Below are 19,690 nucleotides of genomic sequence, written 5' to 3'. Positions count from 1 at the left end.
CCTTGCTGCATGGCGGAGGGCGGGTGGTAGAGCCACGGCAGATAGCGGGTCACAGCCTTGTGGTCTCGGTGGTTGCCCCGGGAGATTTCCACGGCCGCAATCTGGGCCAGCCCCACTTTGAGGTGCCCGCCAAAGGTGTCCTCGTGCAGAGGCTGGGAGCACATCTTCATGTGGCTCTGCAAAACCAGACGCCCTTGTGTGACTTTGGCGGACACCTGGCGACGGTCCGGGCCCCTCTTGGAGAAGACCGGCTTGTCGTTCGCCCTTTCTAGCGCGCTCCAGGCACCAGCCTCTTCACCTCTTCCCTGCCTTCCCACTGTTCTCTGAATAAAGGGGGAACTCCCTCGCGTGGCCTCCCAAGCTGGGAGCGAGCAAGCTGCCGACCACCACTTCATCCTGTGGCTCCAGCCACGCCGCCTGGGTTTCCTCTCGCTAACGTTCCTTCTGCCTGAAATACTGCTCCTGCCTCTCTTCACCTAATTGTTCCGATTTTAGCTCAAATGTCACTTCCTCCAGGAAGACTTCCTTGACCCCCCTGGCCAGGTCCATGCTGCTGTCTGCCCTTTTTTTCACAGTAATTATGAGACATATAATTTGACTCTAGTTTGTGTGAAATGGTCGTTAAATTTGGCCTTCACTGGCTGGCTATACATTGAATGGGGGCAGCACTGTCTGCTTTTGCGCATCACGGCATCCCCAGGGCCTAGAACGATGCTAGTTTGATGAATCTGTTTGGAAAAACTTCTTTCCTCAGCGTGGCTTAGTGGGAAGAGCACTGAAAAGGAGTTGAGACCTAGGTTCTAGGCTCAGTTCTGTCCTGGTGCTTGCGTGGCCTTGGAGAAGCCACTTGCCTGTGACTTCTGTTTCCTAACATGAAACCTCAGAGGGGCGGACTATGCCTGCAGTCCCCGCCTTTTGATGGTCATGGATCCTTCTCGCTGTTTTCAAAAGTGTCTGCAAAACAGGCTAAAAACGTGTAGGTGATCGCTGTTTCGTCTTTGTGCAGCAAAGTCGTGTAAGCGTGGACAACCAGACTCAGCAGTTAGTTGCCAGCATGCATGTAAATGATGGCGAAGCTTATTTACAAATCGCTGGACTCATACATTGTGAGATTTTATTATCAGTTTAAATTTTGATTCTACTTTCCACATAGTGTTTGCAAACCTATCAATATACCAAAAAACCCAGAAAACAACAGTTTAATCATCTGAGCAGAGTCTAGGAGCAGTTCAGTGATGAAGAGACCATCTCTTCAGCTGACAAGCTTGTAGGGTCACAAGGTTCATATTTTTACCTAAAAGGAATCAAGCCATATGCAGTGGCTCATGCCTATAATCCTGGCACTTAGGGAGGCCAAGGGAGGAGGATCACTTGAATTCAAGACAAGCCTGGGCAACATAGTGAGATCCTGACTCTAAACAAAAATAGAAATAAAAAAACTTTCCAGATGTGGTGGCACGTGCCTGTAGGCCCAGATATTTAGGAGGCTACAATGAGCCATGACTGTGCCATTGCACTCTAGTCTGGGAGACAGAGTGACTCTGTCTTTAAAAAAAAAAAGGAAACATTTAGTGCCAGATAGCAGTTTGGCTGTTCCCTGGACTATGTTTGGATTCTTCTGGGTCCTCTGTCCAGGGCCTTCCTCCAATCTCTCCTTCGTTGAATCATGGCAGGGAAGTGGACTTCTACATACAATTCGTTCTACCCCGCAAAACAATCAGGACCTCAGCAACTCCACTGGAATTTTGTCCATGTGCAAATTAAAAGCTTGCTCTTTGCCCTTTCTTTAAATATGTTTTGAAGACGATAGTGTCAATGCAGTGGAAAATAATAAATGGCTTACATTTGCATGTGCTACATGCTACGAAAGTCCGTTCACGTACATTATGGTACATCTGCCTTGTAACAGTCAGGCACGATAGGGATTATGAGACTTGCTCTTCAAGTGAAGAAGCTGAGGCTCGGGGGAACCAAATGGCGCGGTGTTACAGGGCAAAGACGGAGTCAAACAGTTGTTGGCTCAACCTTGACTTGCCCACTTAGTAGTTTGACCTTGGGCAAAGCAAGACACCATGCAAGCCTCGGTCCTACCTCTGGAAAGTGGGGATAACCTCTTATCAGGCATCATGAGAATTGCGTCAATGCAGAGCAAGGCTCCGTGCGTAGCCGACGCCATGTGAATGCTTTCTGTGCCTCCTCTCCCTCTTTGCAGAGCTGGACCCTGGCTCTTTGGACCCCTGTGGCACGGGATAGCTCAGCCGGGCTCCAGCTGCCTCCCCAGGCAACCACAGGCGCCGCGGCCTGCTGGCTCCCTACCAACGCCTCGTGGCGAACCCCAGAGCCGAGCGGACGGAGGCCAGCTCACCTTCAGCTTGGTCAGCGTGTGCATGTCTGCCATGAAGTCCAGCACCTCGCTGATGTACTGCCGCGCACACTCCATCGCTGCGGTTCCACACTGCAATACAAGGGCACGGCTGGGCACGGCATCCTCTCTGCCCTGACTGCAGTGACGCGCTCACTCTGGCTTCCAGCCGCTTACTAGGGAGCCGCTTCACTTCCTGGACTCCTGACTCCCCCCACTGCCCTCAGCATCACCTGTGACCGTCTGCCCAGCGTCGGATGGCAGCTGGTGGGTTTGTGGTGGAGAGCAAAGGGTGGCCGATGGGAGGCAGGGCTAAAGCCGGGGCCTCTGGGATACCAGGCAGTTGGCCTGGTTTTTGTTTGTGTGTCTTTAAACTGGTCTGCATGCAAAGATTCAGCGTATGTAGTGCCACTTTGTGGCATGAACTGCCCCGAAACTACAGTAACATGTTATCACTCCAGGGACATCCCAGCGACACACAAAACATGTGCCGCTGGTGTCTGCCACCGGAATCTTGAATCTTGTCCTATCTGAAAAGAAAAGCATGTAAACAAGCATCCTGATTGCTGAAAGAGTCAGCAACTCTCAGTCACATCAAGTCACTTGCAAATCGTCATATACGTAACAGGGACACTATTCCATAGCTGCACGCAGGACCGGGATGCATAAAAGAAACAAAAATGGGCCTCTTCCCCACACACTTGAAGTGTACTGGAAGAGTTTTAAAGGAAAGGAAAGCAAGCTTGTGTTTCAGGTTATTAAATAGCATGAACCTGCTCTCTGAGCAACGCCCTGAATTTGGGATTACAAGCAAAGCAAAACGAACAAACGGGCTGCCAAATCAAAGCCATATGAGAGACCCCACACACCAGGCTGGCTACCGTGGATCAAAAGAGGCGGTCTTTGAAGCCCTGGGAATGCGATGCGAAAGGCCCTTCTTGGAATTCTTTAGGAAACTCTGGAACATTATATCCTTAACCAGCTTGCCCAGTGGCTTGCACTTTCCCATATTCATGTAAATCTGCCCAGCACTGAACTATATCACCTTCTCTCTCTTCTAGAATGTTACGCTTGTCAGTTCTTCTGACAGGATAACAAACAGTAAAGTAAGGTCACTGGCAGTCTGTCAGAGTGTTTTCCAAGCATTTCATATGTTCTAAGGTTTTTCTTCTTTTAATTTAAATCGAGTGAAGGAATTATAAAAGGTTTTTGTGCTCCTGCTTTTGGAATATTAATCCTTTCATGCAAGAAAGGATTTCCCCCTATTTATTCCTTTTTCTCTGACCTTTCACATGTCATGCAAATGGGAGCAGAGATTCTGCTCTTGAATTTCTTGAAAGGGATTTGTTTCTTTCATAGGCAATATTTTATATCATTTCAACTAGGCAAATGTCACCGAAAATAATTACTGGAGCGTTATTCAAGATTTGCCTTTTACGTTAAAATCTCAAAAAATGAGAGTAAGGAATTTACTATCACCTAGTTACTTTTGTTCTAGAGACAGCAACTATATCTGACAAAAGCCTTAAAATCCACTGTATGGTCAGGGGAATCTTGGTGAGTCATCTATACTTACAAAACAAAGCATATAACTTCCAATTCCCCTTCCCGCCCTTTTTTTCAAACTTTTCAAAGCATCAGTATAACCTTAGGTGTACTATTTTAAAAAAAAGAAAAGCAAAGAAGTCAAGCCCATTTGTTTCAGAAGACCTCTGCTTATTTTAACAGAAAAACTGATGATCAAGGAATTGAAAACGTACTCCAGCCTCAAACACATGACTCAAAGCAAATCACATCCAATCTTCCTCAAAACTAATATCTGATTTTAAAGTTACATTTCTTAAATTATACAAGCAGTATAACTTTTAATGTTGAAAATACAACTTTCTAAAAAGAAAAATTAAAATCACCATAATCCTAATTCCTGTCCTCCATCTCTGGGAAAACCACTATTAATATTTCTTCCCAAGCTTTTTTGAATGTTTATAACATACACACATACATGCAATTTTTTATAAGATTGAATTCATGCTTTTCTAGCTTGTTTTTTAAATTAAATACATCATAAGAATTTTCCAGTTGGTGACATATTCTTTGAAACCTTGGTTTAGCAGTCATATAACAGTCTTATCTTACAGATGTACCTTATTTTACTAAACAATGTCCTAATGTTAGACATTTACTTTTTCCCATATTTCTGCTGCTTTCAATGATTCTTTAATACACTTGTATATAAATATGTGCATATTTATTTTCTTGAACATATTCCTAAAAGACTGCCAAACTGCCCTCCAGCAAGGTTGGTTTCACTACCACTAGTGGCTTATAAGAACACTTGTTTCACTTCACCATCAAGAAGTTTAATCAAGAAAAATCTGCTGGGGGAGGATCAGCCAAAGCATAAAGTTACACAAGATGAATCAGCCCAGAAGACATACTGTGCGGCACAGTGCCTACAGTTAGCAGCACTGTTCTGATACTTGAAAATTTCCGAAGAGGGTAGATCTTACACAGAGTGTTCTTGTCAATAATAATACGCACAAATAAATAAAGAGGTGGGAGAAAAATGTAGAGATGACAGATATGCTTATGGCATAGCTGGTGGTGATGATTTCATGGTATATACTCATCTCCAAACTCATCAAGTCATACGCATTAAAAACATATGGCTTTCTTTATGGCATTCACACCTCAAAAAAAAGATTTTCAAAAATAGGAAAATAAGCTGGGCATGGTGACTCACACCTATAGTCCCAGCACTTTGGGAAGGTTGAGGTAGGAGGATTGCTTGAACCCAGGAGTTCGAGATCAGCCTAGGCAACATAGCGAGATGTTGCTTCTGCAAAAAATTTAAAAATAGCTAGGTGTGGTGGTGTGCACCTGTAGTCCCAGCTACTTGAGAGGCTGAGGTGGGAGGATTGCCTGGGCCCAGCAGGTCGAGGCTACCATAAGCTGTGATACTCAAGTACTCAAGCCTGGGCAATGGAGTGAGATCCCAACTCGAAGGAAGGAAGGAAGGAAGAAAGGAAGGAAAGAAGGAAGGTAGGAAATAAAATAAAAATCTGTTGTTTTCTAGCCATTCTAATATTCTAAAACATTTAAATATTTCATATTAATTTACAATTAATTGATCACGACTAAGAGCAAAATGTTTATTTTGAACGACTTATTGGTCACTGGAAAGGGTTTTATATGTGAACCCTGCAAGTGTTGCTTTTCTGTAGTTAGAATGTTTACCCTTTACCCTTGACCTTCTCTATTGGGGATATTATTTTTCCAATATCATGTATGTAGACTCAAACAATTGACTGATTAGCTACTCCTCAGACCCATCTGTCTTCTTTCCTAGCACACCACTAGACCACACTTCCCATCATCCCCTGCAGTTAGCAGTCAGGTGACTACGTTCCAGCCAATGGGATTTAGGAGAAAAACCATGCACGTGTAGACCTGGTCCATGAAAACCCCGTGTGCCATGTTCTCTTCTCCTTCCCCAGCCACCAGCTGATTGCAGAGGACGGCATACGATGGAAAAGACTTGACCCCAACCTTCCACGTGGATGGTCCCTTTCTCCAACTAACCAGATGCCCATTTAAACTTCGCATGTGCAGTCAATAAGCTTTTGCGTAAGTCACTGAGAACCGGATTTTTATGTCATAGCACCTTGCACGATACTATAAAGGGCCCTCAAAATAAAACCCATAGCCAAGTAGCTGCTCCCTGAAATCTACTATAAACAAGTAGCCTAAAACATGGACAAAAACTTAAGTACAAAGATGTTCACTGTATATTACGTGCAACTGCAGGATTTTGAAAATAACGAAAATATCCAATAATAGGTAAGAAGGTTTGTTAATATTGTGTTTAGTAGGTAGCATTCACGCAACACTTGTTATATGTCTGGTACCATGTGAATACGCTTTATATGCATCACCTTATCCAATCCTCAGCCTCCATGTTAAGTTGTTATACCCCATTCTACAGGTGGTGCGAGCCAAAGAATCATAGGCTAAAATACTTTCCTAAAGTCACACAGCTAGTAGATGGTAGGCCTCAAATCCTGGTGTGAGTGTAAAGCCTACACCCTCAGTCACTGGTCTGTGAAATACAAAAAGGCAGGCAATCAGTGTGGTCGGAACTTACTCCAGGTACAGCGGCGATCATCTGCTTGCTCAGAATTGTTGACTCAGCCAGTTTGGTTCCGGCATCTGCACAAATAAACTGATAAAAAATGGAAAGGGCAATTATTTTCAAGAGCACCTAGACAATAATAAGTAAGTTATAATTTTACCAACTTGGCTTACATTCATTAGTGCTTACTTCCTTGACAATCTGCCCTGGAGAGGTCATACTGGCTAATAGTGAAAGTTCGTTCCTATCAGAAACTTGGAATCACAGCACTGATATTAACACGCAGATTCCTACTTTACCCAGTTAAGGGGCACTGAAATGGGCATTCAGTCAAGGAAGAGATAAAAGATGTCAGCTTTGTCAGATTTATTCTGAAGTCGTTTTATTTGTGCACACATTCATAGATTTCCATTTCTGTCGCTATATCATACATTTAGCAGGGAAACCGAAAAACCATCAGCCTTGGAGTGAGCAATTGACTGTTTCTTCCCCTCCAAGGACCCTGCATGTCTCGTCTTCCTCGCCTAGCTTCACCTACAGCTGTGCTCTGTGCGGATCATGACCCCTCCTCTGACTTTGAGCACTCCCATGGGACCAGTCACTTCCACTATAACAGTCTGCTGTGGGCTCTTCAAGAACACAGACTGGACGCCCCTCTGCCCAGTGCCAGCTCCGGGCCTCGCGTCTCAGAGGGGCTCAGTGAGAGTTTATGAAATGAGTCAATTACTCAGTGATGACTTGAGGTCACTGTGAGGACGGATTTGCCAGATTACAATTTAATTTGCTTCATGGTCGATTTTTGACAGGTGTTTCCCACTTCATGCAACATGCAGCTATTGGTTAAAGGCTGCAGAAAAAGAGCTAAACTTGAAGTGGAGTGGCTGTGAGCAATTAGCTCTTGTCCAATTTCTCTTTCTTGGCGGCCAGTGAGTGGCCCTCACAACTCGGACCTGACACTGCTGCTGTGCAGAGTGCAGAGACCATGAAGAAGTTTCAGCACGGAAGGCTCCACCTTTCCCTTTGTTTCACTCTCGTACTGGAAGGCACAGGAAAGCTGGATGGATCAAGACCACGTCCAGTTTAAGCAGGCTCGGTCCTTGTCGTACTGGGGAGCACGGGCACTGGGGGTGCAGAGAAAATTTTGAGGAGGCCTGAACCAGGAGCAGAAGTCCGCATGCTGACAGGCTGCTTAGGGGTCCGGATCTGAGCGTAATGAAGGGGCGGCAGATCTTGGCCACGGCGGTGGAGCTCTGAGCCAAAGGCCTTCTGAGGCCAAGGAGCCCTTCTCTTTCTTACTCGGGGCCAAGAGCCAGTCCCCAAGAGTGTCCTTTGCAAAAGGCTTGTTGGTGCAGGTAACTGAGCTGAGGGTGAGGGCACCCAAGCAGAGTGTCCCTGAGAGCCCCGGGATGGAGGAGACCCAGGTCTCCACGTTAGCATTCTGTCACTTCCAATTGCCTCACATGCAGCTATGGAGAGCTGAAGAATCTGCTTGGCCATCAGCTCTGAATCTGGCAAAGAAAGCAGCAGCTGGCAGCATCCTGGGCGCATCTAAAAGTTTCCATTACTTCCTTCAGGTACGCTTGTGCCTGCTCACCTAAATGGGACTTATTTCTAATATAAGGAAAAGTGAGTAAATTGGGCTGAAAAATGTAAAGCCCAGAACACTGGCCAAAACCGGAAAGTAACAAAGTGAAACCTGAACTGTTTGGTAGAAGCACCCAATGCAGAAGGAGCATGCCCAACCAGCCTCCTGGAGGGGATCCGGGTTTTTCCACATGACGGGTTTTCAAAAGCTCCCAAGTCTATCGTCTAAAACAAGCTGCTTGCAACTAAGATCCAAAGCCTCTGTGAGGACACCAGCATCCACCTCCGTTCGCTTCTCTGCCGCAGAAATGAGACTGCACAACTGGGAAGGCCCCGAGGAAGGCAAGGCCACACCCACCGAGTGGGCTCAGAGGGGCCCTTCGCGTGTCCTGGGCCCCGTCGAGTGTGCTTGCCTGACCCAGCCCGGCCCTGAGGAAGAGACGAGATTTGTGAAGACGCAGCCCCTCCAGGGTCTCCCACCGGCCACACAGCAAGGCGGAGCGAGAGGGACACTGGAAGCGTGATTCAGCACGGCCAGCAGCCACCGGTGTCAGTGTCCGAGGTCAGATTTAAATGCTGGTTTGCGATAACTCTTACAAATCCGAATTAATCAGAAATTGCCCTGGAAGTGAGGAAAGTGCCTCAAAGAATCTGGCATATTAAAGGAAGTAACAGTGCACAAGCCTCTAAAATCATCTATTATTTATTTTTATCTATGCATTTTAATTCACGTGTATTTTCGTATCAGATGTACACCTAAAACCCAATAAACCTTTTGGGCTTTGTTTTACATGGCTGCCAGCCACGAACTGAGAAATAATCCATGATAATTTTGTAGAACTTCTCCAAGTATAAAGACAACAAAAGTCAGGGAAATGATGATTGCTGTAGAGGGAAGAGCTCCATACTTTCAGAGAGAAATATGTGCCCCCCCAGGAATGCAAAAGAGCACAAAAGAGGCCTGATACTCGTTATGCGCCATTGCTAACGTCATATTCAACATGAGCCCAAAGCAATCTCTCCAACTCCCAGTCCATAGGATGATCAGATTGTTACTAACTCAGCGAACACCCATAAGGCCCCTCGACAGTAACTCTGCAAATTAAAAACAACAGCTGTGCCCCCACCACGCCTTTGTCCTCCAGCCCACAACTAAACTGTCTTTGAAAGAAAACCTTCCACCAACACGCTTTCCCATAACTTGGATATGCAGGTATATCCCGCAGAGTGGAAATGGTACATGCAAATTAGCAGAATATCTACTCTTGACGCAAAAGAGAAGCCGAGGACATGATTTCTGATGTGGATTTAAATAGTCCCTGTGATGGCTTTAATGAGTTATCACTCCATTGTGGAAACCTTGAATCCATCTCAAGAATAAGATGCATAAAATATCTACTGCAAACCACAGAAAAGAATACGTTGGAAGCAAAAGCAAAAATGTCCATGGATGTGAGTTAAATTAGCATGGCAGCACATCTGTCCAAAGTGCAGAAAAACCATTTGCTAGTGGTTGCCAATTTAAGGTTCTCAAAGACATAGTGTTTTTCTATTTGGCCAATTCTTCCCTATTTCCACACCTTTTTCTTTAGGAAAAATTCCATTTGCTTAAGGCCACCCTACTTCTTATGTAAGTAAAAACAAATAGCAGCAGTCATGGCAAGACAACCACAGGCAGGCTGGGGAATTCCCCGTGAGGCCAGGCCTCCAGGGAGAATTTCTAGGAATTAAGAAACAGATTGGTACTGGTTACTGCTTTGACATGTTTAGAACTTGAGTGGCCCGATGTATCTTGGGCAAGTGTCCCACTTCCTTTAAGAGTCTCTCTTCGTCAGGTGTAGTGGCTCACACCTATAATCCCAGCACTTTGGGAGGCCAAGGTGAGAAAATTGCCTGAGCCTACAGGTTCGAGACCAGCCTGGGCAACTTGGTGAGACCTCATCTCTACAATTAAAAACAAGTTAGACAGGCATGGTGGCACGTGCCTGTAATTCCAGCTATTTGGAAGGCTGCGGTGGAAGGATCACCTGAGCCCAGCAGGCAGAGATTGCCATGGCTGTGACTGTGCCCCTACACTCCAGGCTGGGTGACAGAGTGAGACTCCAACTCAAAAAAAAAAAAAGCCTCTCTTTCGAGAGAGAAGATTTGGTACACAACAGAGACATGGCCTATCTATGAGAAGAATATGAACGGCTCTGGCTTAGTAAACTATAGGCTGAGCTATTAACTGGAGAAGTAACAGACGGAACGCTAGCAGTTCCCTCTGGGATGGAAGAATAAACAGGAAACCCCAGGTCAGGGTGACCCCTCCTCTTTCCAGGAAGGACCAGCGTCCCTCAGGATAGGTCCCCCATGGCCTTTCCTTCCAGTCACTGCTTCCTTTTATGTCTCCAAGTTGCATTTTCAGCAAAGCAAACCCACTCCACTGGGTGGCCTTTGGATGGTGGCCACTGGTATCCATGGAGACAGTCACTGTCTGCCCCAGACTCACCATATGTGCATACTGTTAGTCTGGCTGTCCAGGTGCTAGGAACTGACACTGTCCTTCAGGAAAGGGAATGCTTTCCTCTCGACTCCAGCCTAGATGCTCTGGCCTAAAAGAAGCTACCAGGAAGCAGGCTACCACTTCCACTGTTCTCCAAAGAATACCTGGAGGACCCAGGCAGTCAAGGGAAAAGAACAAGCAACTGAGAAACCCTACAGAAGACGGATTCCTCACAGGGAAACAGACGCTTCTCCCTCATTCCACGGCGGTCTACAGAAGACTCTTCTCCATGACTTGGGCAGGACCGCAGGGCAGAAGAGGGAACCGCCCTGTTTCTTAAGCTTTGCCTCACTTTTGTTTCTCTCCTTAGCAATGAAAATGGCGTACTCTAAGAGTGTTATAAACAAGGACATGACACTTCAAAATGGCAGGACGCTTAACGTTTTTTGTGGGAAAAGGCTGCAACCTTATCCACAAAGTGGTTCCTCCGGGGAATGATCTCCAAACCTCTCCCATCTGAGTAATTTTACAACGTACCTTTTTTAGCTTAGCATGTTCAATGACAAAGAGCACATTTGTTTTTACAAGAGGAAAATGTTTTACACGTTTGAAATGGGAGATGAAAATCCGCAAAAAGTATCTTTTGCCTTCTTTATTCCTAAAGCTAGTTTGTTTCGGTTACTTATTCACCCAACTGTGATGCAATAATCACTGTTTTTGTGGTCTCCTTAAGCACGGGCAATTTAAATTGTCAACGTGTCCTTTTGCTTCTTGTGACAAGTGCTTATTATGGCTGACTAATGTACTTCACAGAAGGCTGGGCCCCGCCCTTGCAGTGTGGGGTGCCAGACCCCGAGAAGATCGGCCTGTTCAGGACTGGGGGCAATTGGGGAGTGCTGTCCACCGCCCACAGGACAGCACCTAGGGGCCCTGAAAGCCAGGTCATTTTGAGGTGGCACGCCCCAACTACAGCGCCATCAGAAGCAAGTGGCCTCCTCAGACACTGCCAACCTGTCGCCTTCAATCCCTCCCAGGCTGGTTCGCCAAGTCCTGGCCACTGCCCTCTCCTCCAGGCTGGCGCAGAGCCCAGGTGTCTCCCAAGTCTGCCCATGAGCGCTGCCTCCGCTCCACGGCGGCCTTGCTGCTGCTGTGGGAAGAGAGGGGCTGGCCAGTGCCCATCCACGGGGAAGCACTCAGGCGGGCTCTCCTCAAGAGCACAGCCATTTTCTGGTCGTGATGTTGCTTCTGTCTTCCTCCTGGGTTGCTCGGCATCTCAGTACAACGAGGGCCGTTTCGTCTGATGACATCACGCCCACGTCCACTGCTGTCGTTTCCAGCGAGCACGAACTCACGGCACGAGAGCGTCAGTGTGCCCCAGAAAGCTCTTCAAAGAAACTTAAGACAATTCTTCACTGGAAGCACACTGACTTTTTATTAAGTCTCAAGACTGGAAAAAATTCAGTTCTGGTCCGACTGATCAGTTGTCTCTAGTGGGGGTGGAAGGAGACCAGGAAGTGGATACTAAGTGGTAAATGGCAAGGGTCTCCCCTCCTCTCCTCTGCTTGGCAAACGCCTGAACCTCCGGGCATCCCTTAAGGTCCACACGGTCCACTCCCTTACTCGGCGCACATTTCTACGACCGCACCCTTCACACAGGGGGGCAGTTTTGTACTTACATGCTGACTTCACCTACTGGAAAGAAGAAACTGTGGCTTAATCGCCGGTGTTTCCCCAGTACCCAGCACAGCACCTGAGCCGAGTCGGGGCTCATAATGGCTTCGCAAGCCTTCCTCCATTGCCCAGGCTGAGGCAGCCACTGCCTCCTCCTCAACGCTTTATATCCTGTGTAGACTTCTGTGACACAGTAGGTTAGCCCTGGATCAGGAGATGCCTTTCGCCTCTCTGTATCCCCAGAACCCAGCCCAAGATAGGCGGTCAGCAGATACTTGTGGTGGGAAACACGGCTGCGTCGTTCAATGCGGCCAGCTGATGGGAGAATCAGGCCTGACAGGTCACTCCAGGGCTTAGATACAGAGAGCGATCTGATCGAAAGCAGAGCTTCAGCAAAATTCCTCTGGGCAGCCACAGGCCAGGAGATTGGATGGGCATGGAAAGAGACAAAGGAGGTGCCAAAAGCCTGTGTTGCTGTGGAGTCCAGGCGAGGGATGGAAAGCGCCTGACGACGCTGAGCTCACCCGAGCAGGACGGGGCGCTGGGTCCCGACGCTCTGTGCTCGGACGCTGACAGGCCACCAGCGGCATGACTCGGGCCAGCCACGCCCCCACGATCCCAAGCCAGGACCGCACGTGGCTGCGAGGGCTACGTGGGGGGACGCGGCGCCCGTAACAGGTGCTCGGCTGAGGCGCCCTTCTTCCTCGTCGCTCCGGATGGCAGCCAAAGCACTGACAGAATCCCCATCTTCCTTCCATCTTTGAACCTCAGACTTGTGGGTCCAGACTCTGGAACTGGTCTTAATGCTCGTCGGAGCATCGAAACCGCTGTGGTGCGGCTACCGGGTCCTTGGCACAAAGGCCGCGTGGGTGACACCCCGCTGTAACTCAAGGCCACGTCTTCAAATCCAGCCTCGGCCCTGGGGGTGGAAGGCAGGGTCCCAGGCTACCGACCCCTGCCGACTCCTCAACTTCTTGCTCGAGTCACAGGCTCTAAAAGTATTCTGCCACCCTGGCTCAGCTCTCCTACTGCTGAGACCAGCCAGCCCCCGTCTGGATGCCCCTCCGGGCAAAGGCCCTTGGGACCCCACGTGGCTTCCCTCCCCGGCCTCACGCTGCGTGGGTCTCCCTTCTGCTCTCAGCTCCCCCTGGGACTTTGTTTCCCTCCTCTCTCTCTCATGTGCGAGTCACAGGCTGCGGCAGGGCATCAGAACCTGCATGCCTGCCTGAGCTGCAGCGCTCAGGACCAGGGAGAGAAGGCTTCAGCCCCTCCTAAACAGACACACAACCAAGAGCACAATCGGTGCCCACTCCCCAGAGCCTGCCCTGAGCGCTGCAGTCGCCCCGCCTCAGTGGTCCCAGGAGGGCTGAGTGGCGCCTGCCTGCTCCCTCCCCTGGTCAGACTCAGGCATTCTGCCTTCGACTGTGTCTGGCCGGCCCAGGCTCGCCTTGCCTCTGCTTCACAGAGACTCGGTGGCACCCCCCCCGCCCCCCGCGCACTCGACCCTGCAAGCAGACCTCGCCTGCTCCCCATGGGTGGTGTCAGCAGCCCTGTCTCAGCTCTGGGGGGAGTTGCCTCTCCGGCCTACAGGATTGCTAATATCTCGAAAACAGAGATTATGGTGCATTCTTCTTTTTGTCCCTCCCAGAACTCATTACACAAGAGGAACAAAAATAAATACTCCTTTTTTGTCTTTTCTGTTCAGTGGAAGTGTCAAGTGCACAGAATTAGCTTGACCATGGCTCATATAAGACAGGAGGTCATTTCTCATCTCTGGGCAAAGACCTTTGATTTCATGCATCTGCTCTACACCTCCCTTAATGTTTCCAAATAGACACGAATCTCACGAAAGTTTTATAAGAAGGCACAGGCCTACCTGGACAAGCAGAAGGAGGTTTGTGTCTGGTAGAGGAGATTTGAGCTTTAGGGCCTGCAGAAGTTCCAGAACAACACTGCGAGATAGGTAAAACTTATCCCGTTCCTAAGAAGACAAAACAGAAGAAAGCAAGTGATGCTAAAAGTCCAGTTAGAGCCAATCTATGTCAAGAGAGCTTCCAAAAGACTCACAGGTCAGAAATTAAAAACAGAAATAAAAAACTTAAAACTGCACAGCGACGCACCCTTAGGAAATAAAGACTAAAAAGAAATAACTAAGGCTAAAAAGAAAAAGGTACTTTTGTGGATAATGAGTTTACTAAAGCACAGAGAACATATAATTTTTTTTTTTCTGAGTTGGAGTCTCACTCTGTCACCCAGACTGGAGTGCAATGGCTGCTCCTGGCCACTACAGTCTCGACCTGCTGGACTCTGGCGATCCTTCCGCCTCAGCCTTCCGAGTAGCTGGATCTACAGGGCGCACAATCACGCCTGGCTAATTTTTGATTTATTGTAGAGATGAGATCTCAGCAAGTTGCCCGGGCGGGTCTTAAACCCACGGGCTCAGCCGATCCACTCACCTCGGCCTCCCAAAGTGCGGGATTACAAGCTAAGCCACCGAGCACGGCTAGGACATATAATTTAATCATAAGACAAAGGTTACAACTTCAATATAGAAGCCTCAGTATTTGGTTCTTATTCACAGAAAGCAGGGTCTAAGAACTGTAGCAATTAAATACACTTAAAGGCTTTTTTCAATACGACATGACTTAGGGAGAAACATGCACACTTCTTCAAAGGGCTCCACGTCTCCAAGGAACTCGCTTCTAAAACGGACTATTCAAGCACACAAAAAAACAGAGACAACGGAACAGATCATGCGCCTGCCACTCATCTTTGCAAAATAATGTCATTTTTATTTGATTTGTTCTTTTTTTGAGTCGGAGTCTCACTCTGCCGCCCAGACTGGAGTGCAGGGGCCGCTCCCGGCCACCGCAGCCTCCACCTGCTGGGCTCCGTGGGTCCTTCCGCCTCAGCCTTCCGAGTAGCTGGAACTGCGAGTAGCTGGAACTGCAGGCGTGTGCTACCACGCCTGGCTGATTGTTTGTTTGTGTGTTTGTGTGTTTGTGTGTCTGTGTGTCTGTGTGTCTGTGTGTCTGTGTGTCTGTGTGTCTGTGTGTCTGTGTGTCTGTTTATTTATTTATTTATTTATTTATTTATTTATTTATTTATTTATTTATTGATTGATTGATTGATTGATTGATTGTAAGGCCGGGCTCGGTGGCTCAACCTGTAATCTCAGCACTTTGGGAGGCTGAGGTGAGTGGATTGCCTGAGCCCGCGGATTTGAGACCCGCCTGGGAAACTTGGCGAGACCTCATCTCTGCAATAAATCAAAAAATTAGCCGGGTATGGTAGCGCGCACCTGTAGTTCCAGCTACCTGGAAGGCTGAAGTGGAAGGATCGCCAGAACCCAGCAGGTCAAGGCTGCAGTAGCCGGGAGCGGCCACTGCACTCCAGTCTGGGCGACAGAGTGAGACTCCAACTCAAAAAAAAAAAAAAAAAAAAAAAGATACATAATATGTGCTTTGTATTTTATCGATCGTATTGCTTAATTTTATTTTTATTTATGTGTTAAATAAGATACATGCGTATGGGCTACCTGTGATGTCTTTTTTCATGCACATTATATGTAATGATCCAGTCAGGATACTTGGGGTATCCGTTATCTCAAGTATTTATCATTTCTATGTGGTGAGATCAGTTCAAGTCCTTTCTGCTAGCAATTTTGAAATAAATATATGACAAATTACTGTTAACTATAACTTCCCTACTGGATATTGGATGCTGGAACTTATCCCTCCCTTCAGACTGTATGTTTGTACCCATTAAATAAACTCTCTTCATCTCCACCCTTTCCAGGCTCTGACAACTAACATTTTAGTCTCTAACTTCATGAGATCAACCTTTTTAGCTCCTACATATGAGTGACAACATGCAATATTTGACTTTCTGTGCCTGGCTCACTTTACTTAGTATTAAACTCCAGTTCCACCCAGCTTGCTGCAAATAACATGCTATCATTCCTTTTTTATGACTCAATAGTATTCCACTGTGTACATATACCACAGGTAGGAGTACAGGTATCCCTTTATGGACACATTTCTTTTCCTTTGGATAAATGCCCAGTGGTGGGGATTGCTGGACCATACAATAGTTCTATTTGTTTTTTGAGAGACCTCCAAACTATTTTCCATGGTCGCTGTACTAATTTACATTCCCATCAGCAATGTATGCGAGTTCCCTTTTCTCTGAGCCCTTGCTAGTCCTTGCTAGAATTCTTGCTAGAATCTGTTGTTTTTTTGGTCTTTTTGATAATAGCTATTCTAATAGGGGTAAGATAATATCTCAACTGTAATTTTGATTTGCATTTCTCTAATGGTTAGTGACATCTACAATGTTTTCATATACCTGGTGGTCATTTGTATGCATTCTTTTGAGTAATGTCTATTCATGTGCTTTGCCCACTTTTTAACAGAATTACTTGATTTTTTTACTGTTGAGCTCCTTGTATATTCTGAACATTAGTCTCTTGTTGGACATTGATTTATCCTTTTTTAACAATAGGACATTGTTACAGAAACAGCTGAAACTACCTCTGTCTTTCCTTCTTCCCTTCCTTTCTTCCTTCCTTCCAGTAGCTACTATTCTGGATCTGGTGCTTATTAGTTCCTGTATGTTTTTACACCTTGACTACATACACATGCCTCCATTATAATGTATGATATTATTTTGCATGTTTTGTTAACTTTCTATAATGGCATAGTATGTATATCTTCCTGTGACTTATAATTATTCACTACATTATATTCCTGAAATGAATTCCTATTGATATATGTAGCTTAAATTCTCAAACTGATGGATTAAAGATTCTTTATATGAATGGCCATTGGACCCAATGTGTTCAGTTATTTTTTATCTGTTTGATCTACCAGTTACTGAAATAAATCTGTTAAACATCTACCACCATGATTTTTAATTTGCCAATTTCTCTTTGTAATCCTGTTATTTTTGTTGTATATATTTGGGGACTATGTTATCAACTCTGCAAGGTCTTAGAATTATCACATTTCCCGGTGAATTGCTTACCTTATCAATATATGATGACTTTCCTTATAATAACATGTCTTTTAAAAAAAAGTTTTCAAGCAAAGTTTATTCGAGAAAGAAGAGAGAAAAGAAAGGGAGATATGCCAGAGCTGGCATGGGTGAGAGAAACCACCATAAAATTTCTTTATAACAATGCTTTTCAGATGAAAGTCAGTTTATTGACCTCAACTTTCTTTTAATTAGTATTTGCCAGGTATGTCTTTTTTCAGTCTTTTTATTTCAAACTTTCTCAGTGTCTGTAGACGTATTTTAGATGCAGCTCAACTTTTAACACCCATTCTGACATTCCCTAGTGAGTCTAGTATACTTTTATTTAGTATGTTTACTGGAATATTTGAAATTTATTTCTGTCATCTTACTTTGTTTATTATAGCTTGTTCCATGATTCTCTTTTTGTCTTGATTAAATTTTTGTTTTAGTCTCTATTTGTTTGGACAGTATACAAACATTGTGTTTCTGGCCTTCGGAGTTTACACATAAAACATATATATGGCGCATGCCTGTAATTCCGGCTACTTGGAAGGCTGAGGCGGAAGGATCGCTGGAGCCCAGCAGGTCAAGGCTGCGGCGGCCGGGAGCAGCCACTGCACTCCAGTCTGGGCGACAGAGTGAGACTCCAACGCAAAACAACAACAACAACAAAAAAACACATATGTATGCATTCTTAAGAGTTTACAGTTATTTGTTATGTCTTTCTTCTGGACACTATATAGAGTACTTTAACTACAATCACCAAACACACACACCCACCTTATAGGTTACTATTTTCCAGTATTTTAGTGTCATTTTGTTTTACACACATCTAAATAACATTATTATTACTACTTTACATTATCAATGATCACTTACATTTCCACACTTTACCAGTTTATTTGAGCACCATTCCTTCATACATTTCACTTCTTCCTTTTTGGCTCAATTTCCTTCTTACTATAACTTTCAGTAGTTGTTTCGTAAAAAATCTATTAGAAAATTTCTTGTTTCCCTGGTAGTACATTTATTTAGCCTTAACTCTTGAGGGATAGCTTGGTTTATAGAGAATTCCAGGCAGACAGTTCTTTTTTTCCTTATCATTTAAAAGATAATTTTCCATTATTTTCTAGTTTCCATTGTGCTGTTGAGAAGTCTGCTGTCAGTCTATCTTTTAGAGTATTTTTTTTTTCTTCATTGCTCTTAAAATATTTTCTGTTTTGGGTGTTCTACCAAGCTGTACCTACTTATGTAGACTATGACATAAAGGGATCAAATTTTAATTCATTTGTAATAATTTTAAGGCTCACTGTACTTCCTGAATCAGAGAATTAATGATTTCTCTTAATTCTGGGACTGATAAAAAGTCTTTTTTCCTTATCTGAAACACTTGTTAGATAAATACAGATCTTTCTATATCCTTTATCTTTGTTGCATTCTGGGTAACTTCTTCAGATCTATTTTTCTTTTCACCAATTCTCTCTTTGGCTGTGTCTAATTTTCTGTGTAACCTGTTCATTAAGGTTTTTATATCAGTCACTTTTTCAGTTCTATAATTTCTACTTTGTTCAAATCTGCCTGGTTCTCCTTTTCTGAAAATGACTAGATCTTTTCTTGTGTTTTTTATTATTCTTTCTATGCTTGCTATTTAAAGTATAGCCATCTGTATACTTTATAATGATACCGTGTTTGTCACTTATATTCTCTATAACATCATTTAAAAACATTTTTGTAGACATGGGTCCTGTTGTGTTGCCCAGGCTGGTCTTAAACACCTGGCTTCAAATAACCCTCCAGCCTCAGCCTCCCAAAGTGCTGGGATTAGAGGTGTGACCCACCACTTGGCCTCTAACACATAGTTTTAGTATTAAAAATTCTTGGGAGGAATAATCTTGCTGTTTGTTGACATTGCTAATCTAGTTCAAAGTAGCTTATTTCTTCCTTTGTTTTGTAATTCTTAGATTGTGAGCTCAGGCTCATTAGGCATTCAACAACGCAAATCCTGTTGGGCCTAGGTTGAAGACATACCCTCCAGAGAGGTTTGAGGCTTGCTTCTGTGCTTGCTCCTATCATGCTCCTATCAGATACTTCAGATACTCCAAGGCTATTACTTGCTCAGCACTAATGTTACTTGACGTTTCAGATCAGGGATTTCCAAAGTATGCAAATATTATTATTATTATTATTTTGGATCTAACTCCTCTTTATCTTTATTTATTTTTCTTTTTTTCATTTTAATCAATTTTTTTTTTTTTGAGTTGGAGTCTCAGTCTGTCACCCAGACTGGAGTGCAGTGGCCGCTCCCGGCCACTGCAGCCTCAACCTGCTGGGCTCCGGCGATCCTTCCACCTCAACCTTCCAAGTAACCGGAATTACAGGCATGTGCTACCATGCCCGGCTGATTTTTTTGATTTATTGTAGAAATGAGGTCTTGCTGTCC

The 19,690-nt window shown here is 45.3% G+C and overlaps 1 protein-coding gene across 1 annotated transcript in view; it reads right to left on the bottom strand.

Annotated features, from left to right (window-relative positions):
• Positions 1–19,690, bottom strand: part of LOC103252364 (protein unc-79 homolog) — a 55,067-nt gene that overhangs the window by 19,947 nt on the left and 15,430 nt on the right. The window contains exons 6-9 of the mRNA XM_008050991.1: positions 14,111–14,215; positions 6,507–6,584; positions 2,366–2,455; positions 7–176 (exon numbers count right to left, since the gene is read on the bottom strand). Coding sequence (XP_008049182.1) covers positions 7–176; positions 2,366–2,455; positions 6,507–6,584; positions 14,111–14,215 — 443 coding nt within the window. The remainder of the gene's footprint in view (positions 1–6; positions 177–2,365; positions 2,456–6,506; positions 6,585–14,110; positions 14,216–19,690) is intronic.

Source organism: Carlito syrichta, unplaced genomic scaffold (genome assembly GCF_000164805.1).
Source record: "Carlito syrichta isolate Samal-C Ts95f unplaced genomic scaffold, Tarsius_syrichta-2.0.1 Scaffold155395, whole genome shotgun sequence".
NCBI classification, from domain to species: Eukaryota; Metazoa; Chordata; class Mammalia; order Primates; family Tarsiidae; genus Carlito; species Carlito syrichta.
The sequence above is the reverse complement of the archived record's forward strand: the minus strand, read 5'-3'. Positions and strand labels throughout refer to the sequence as shown.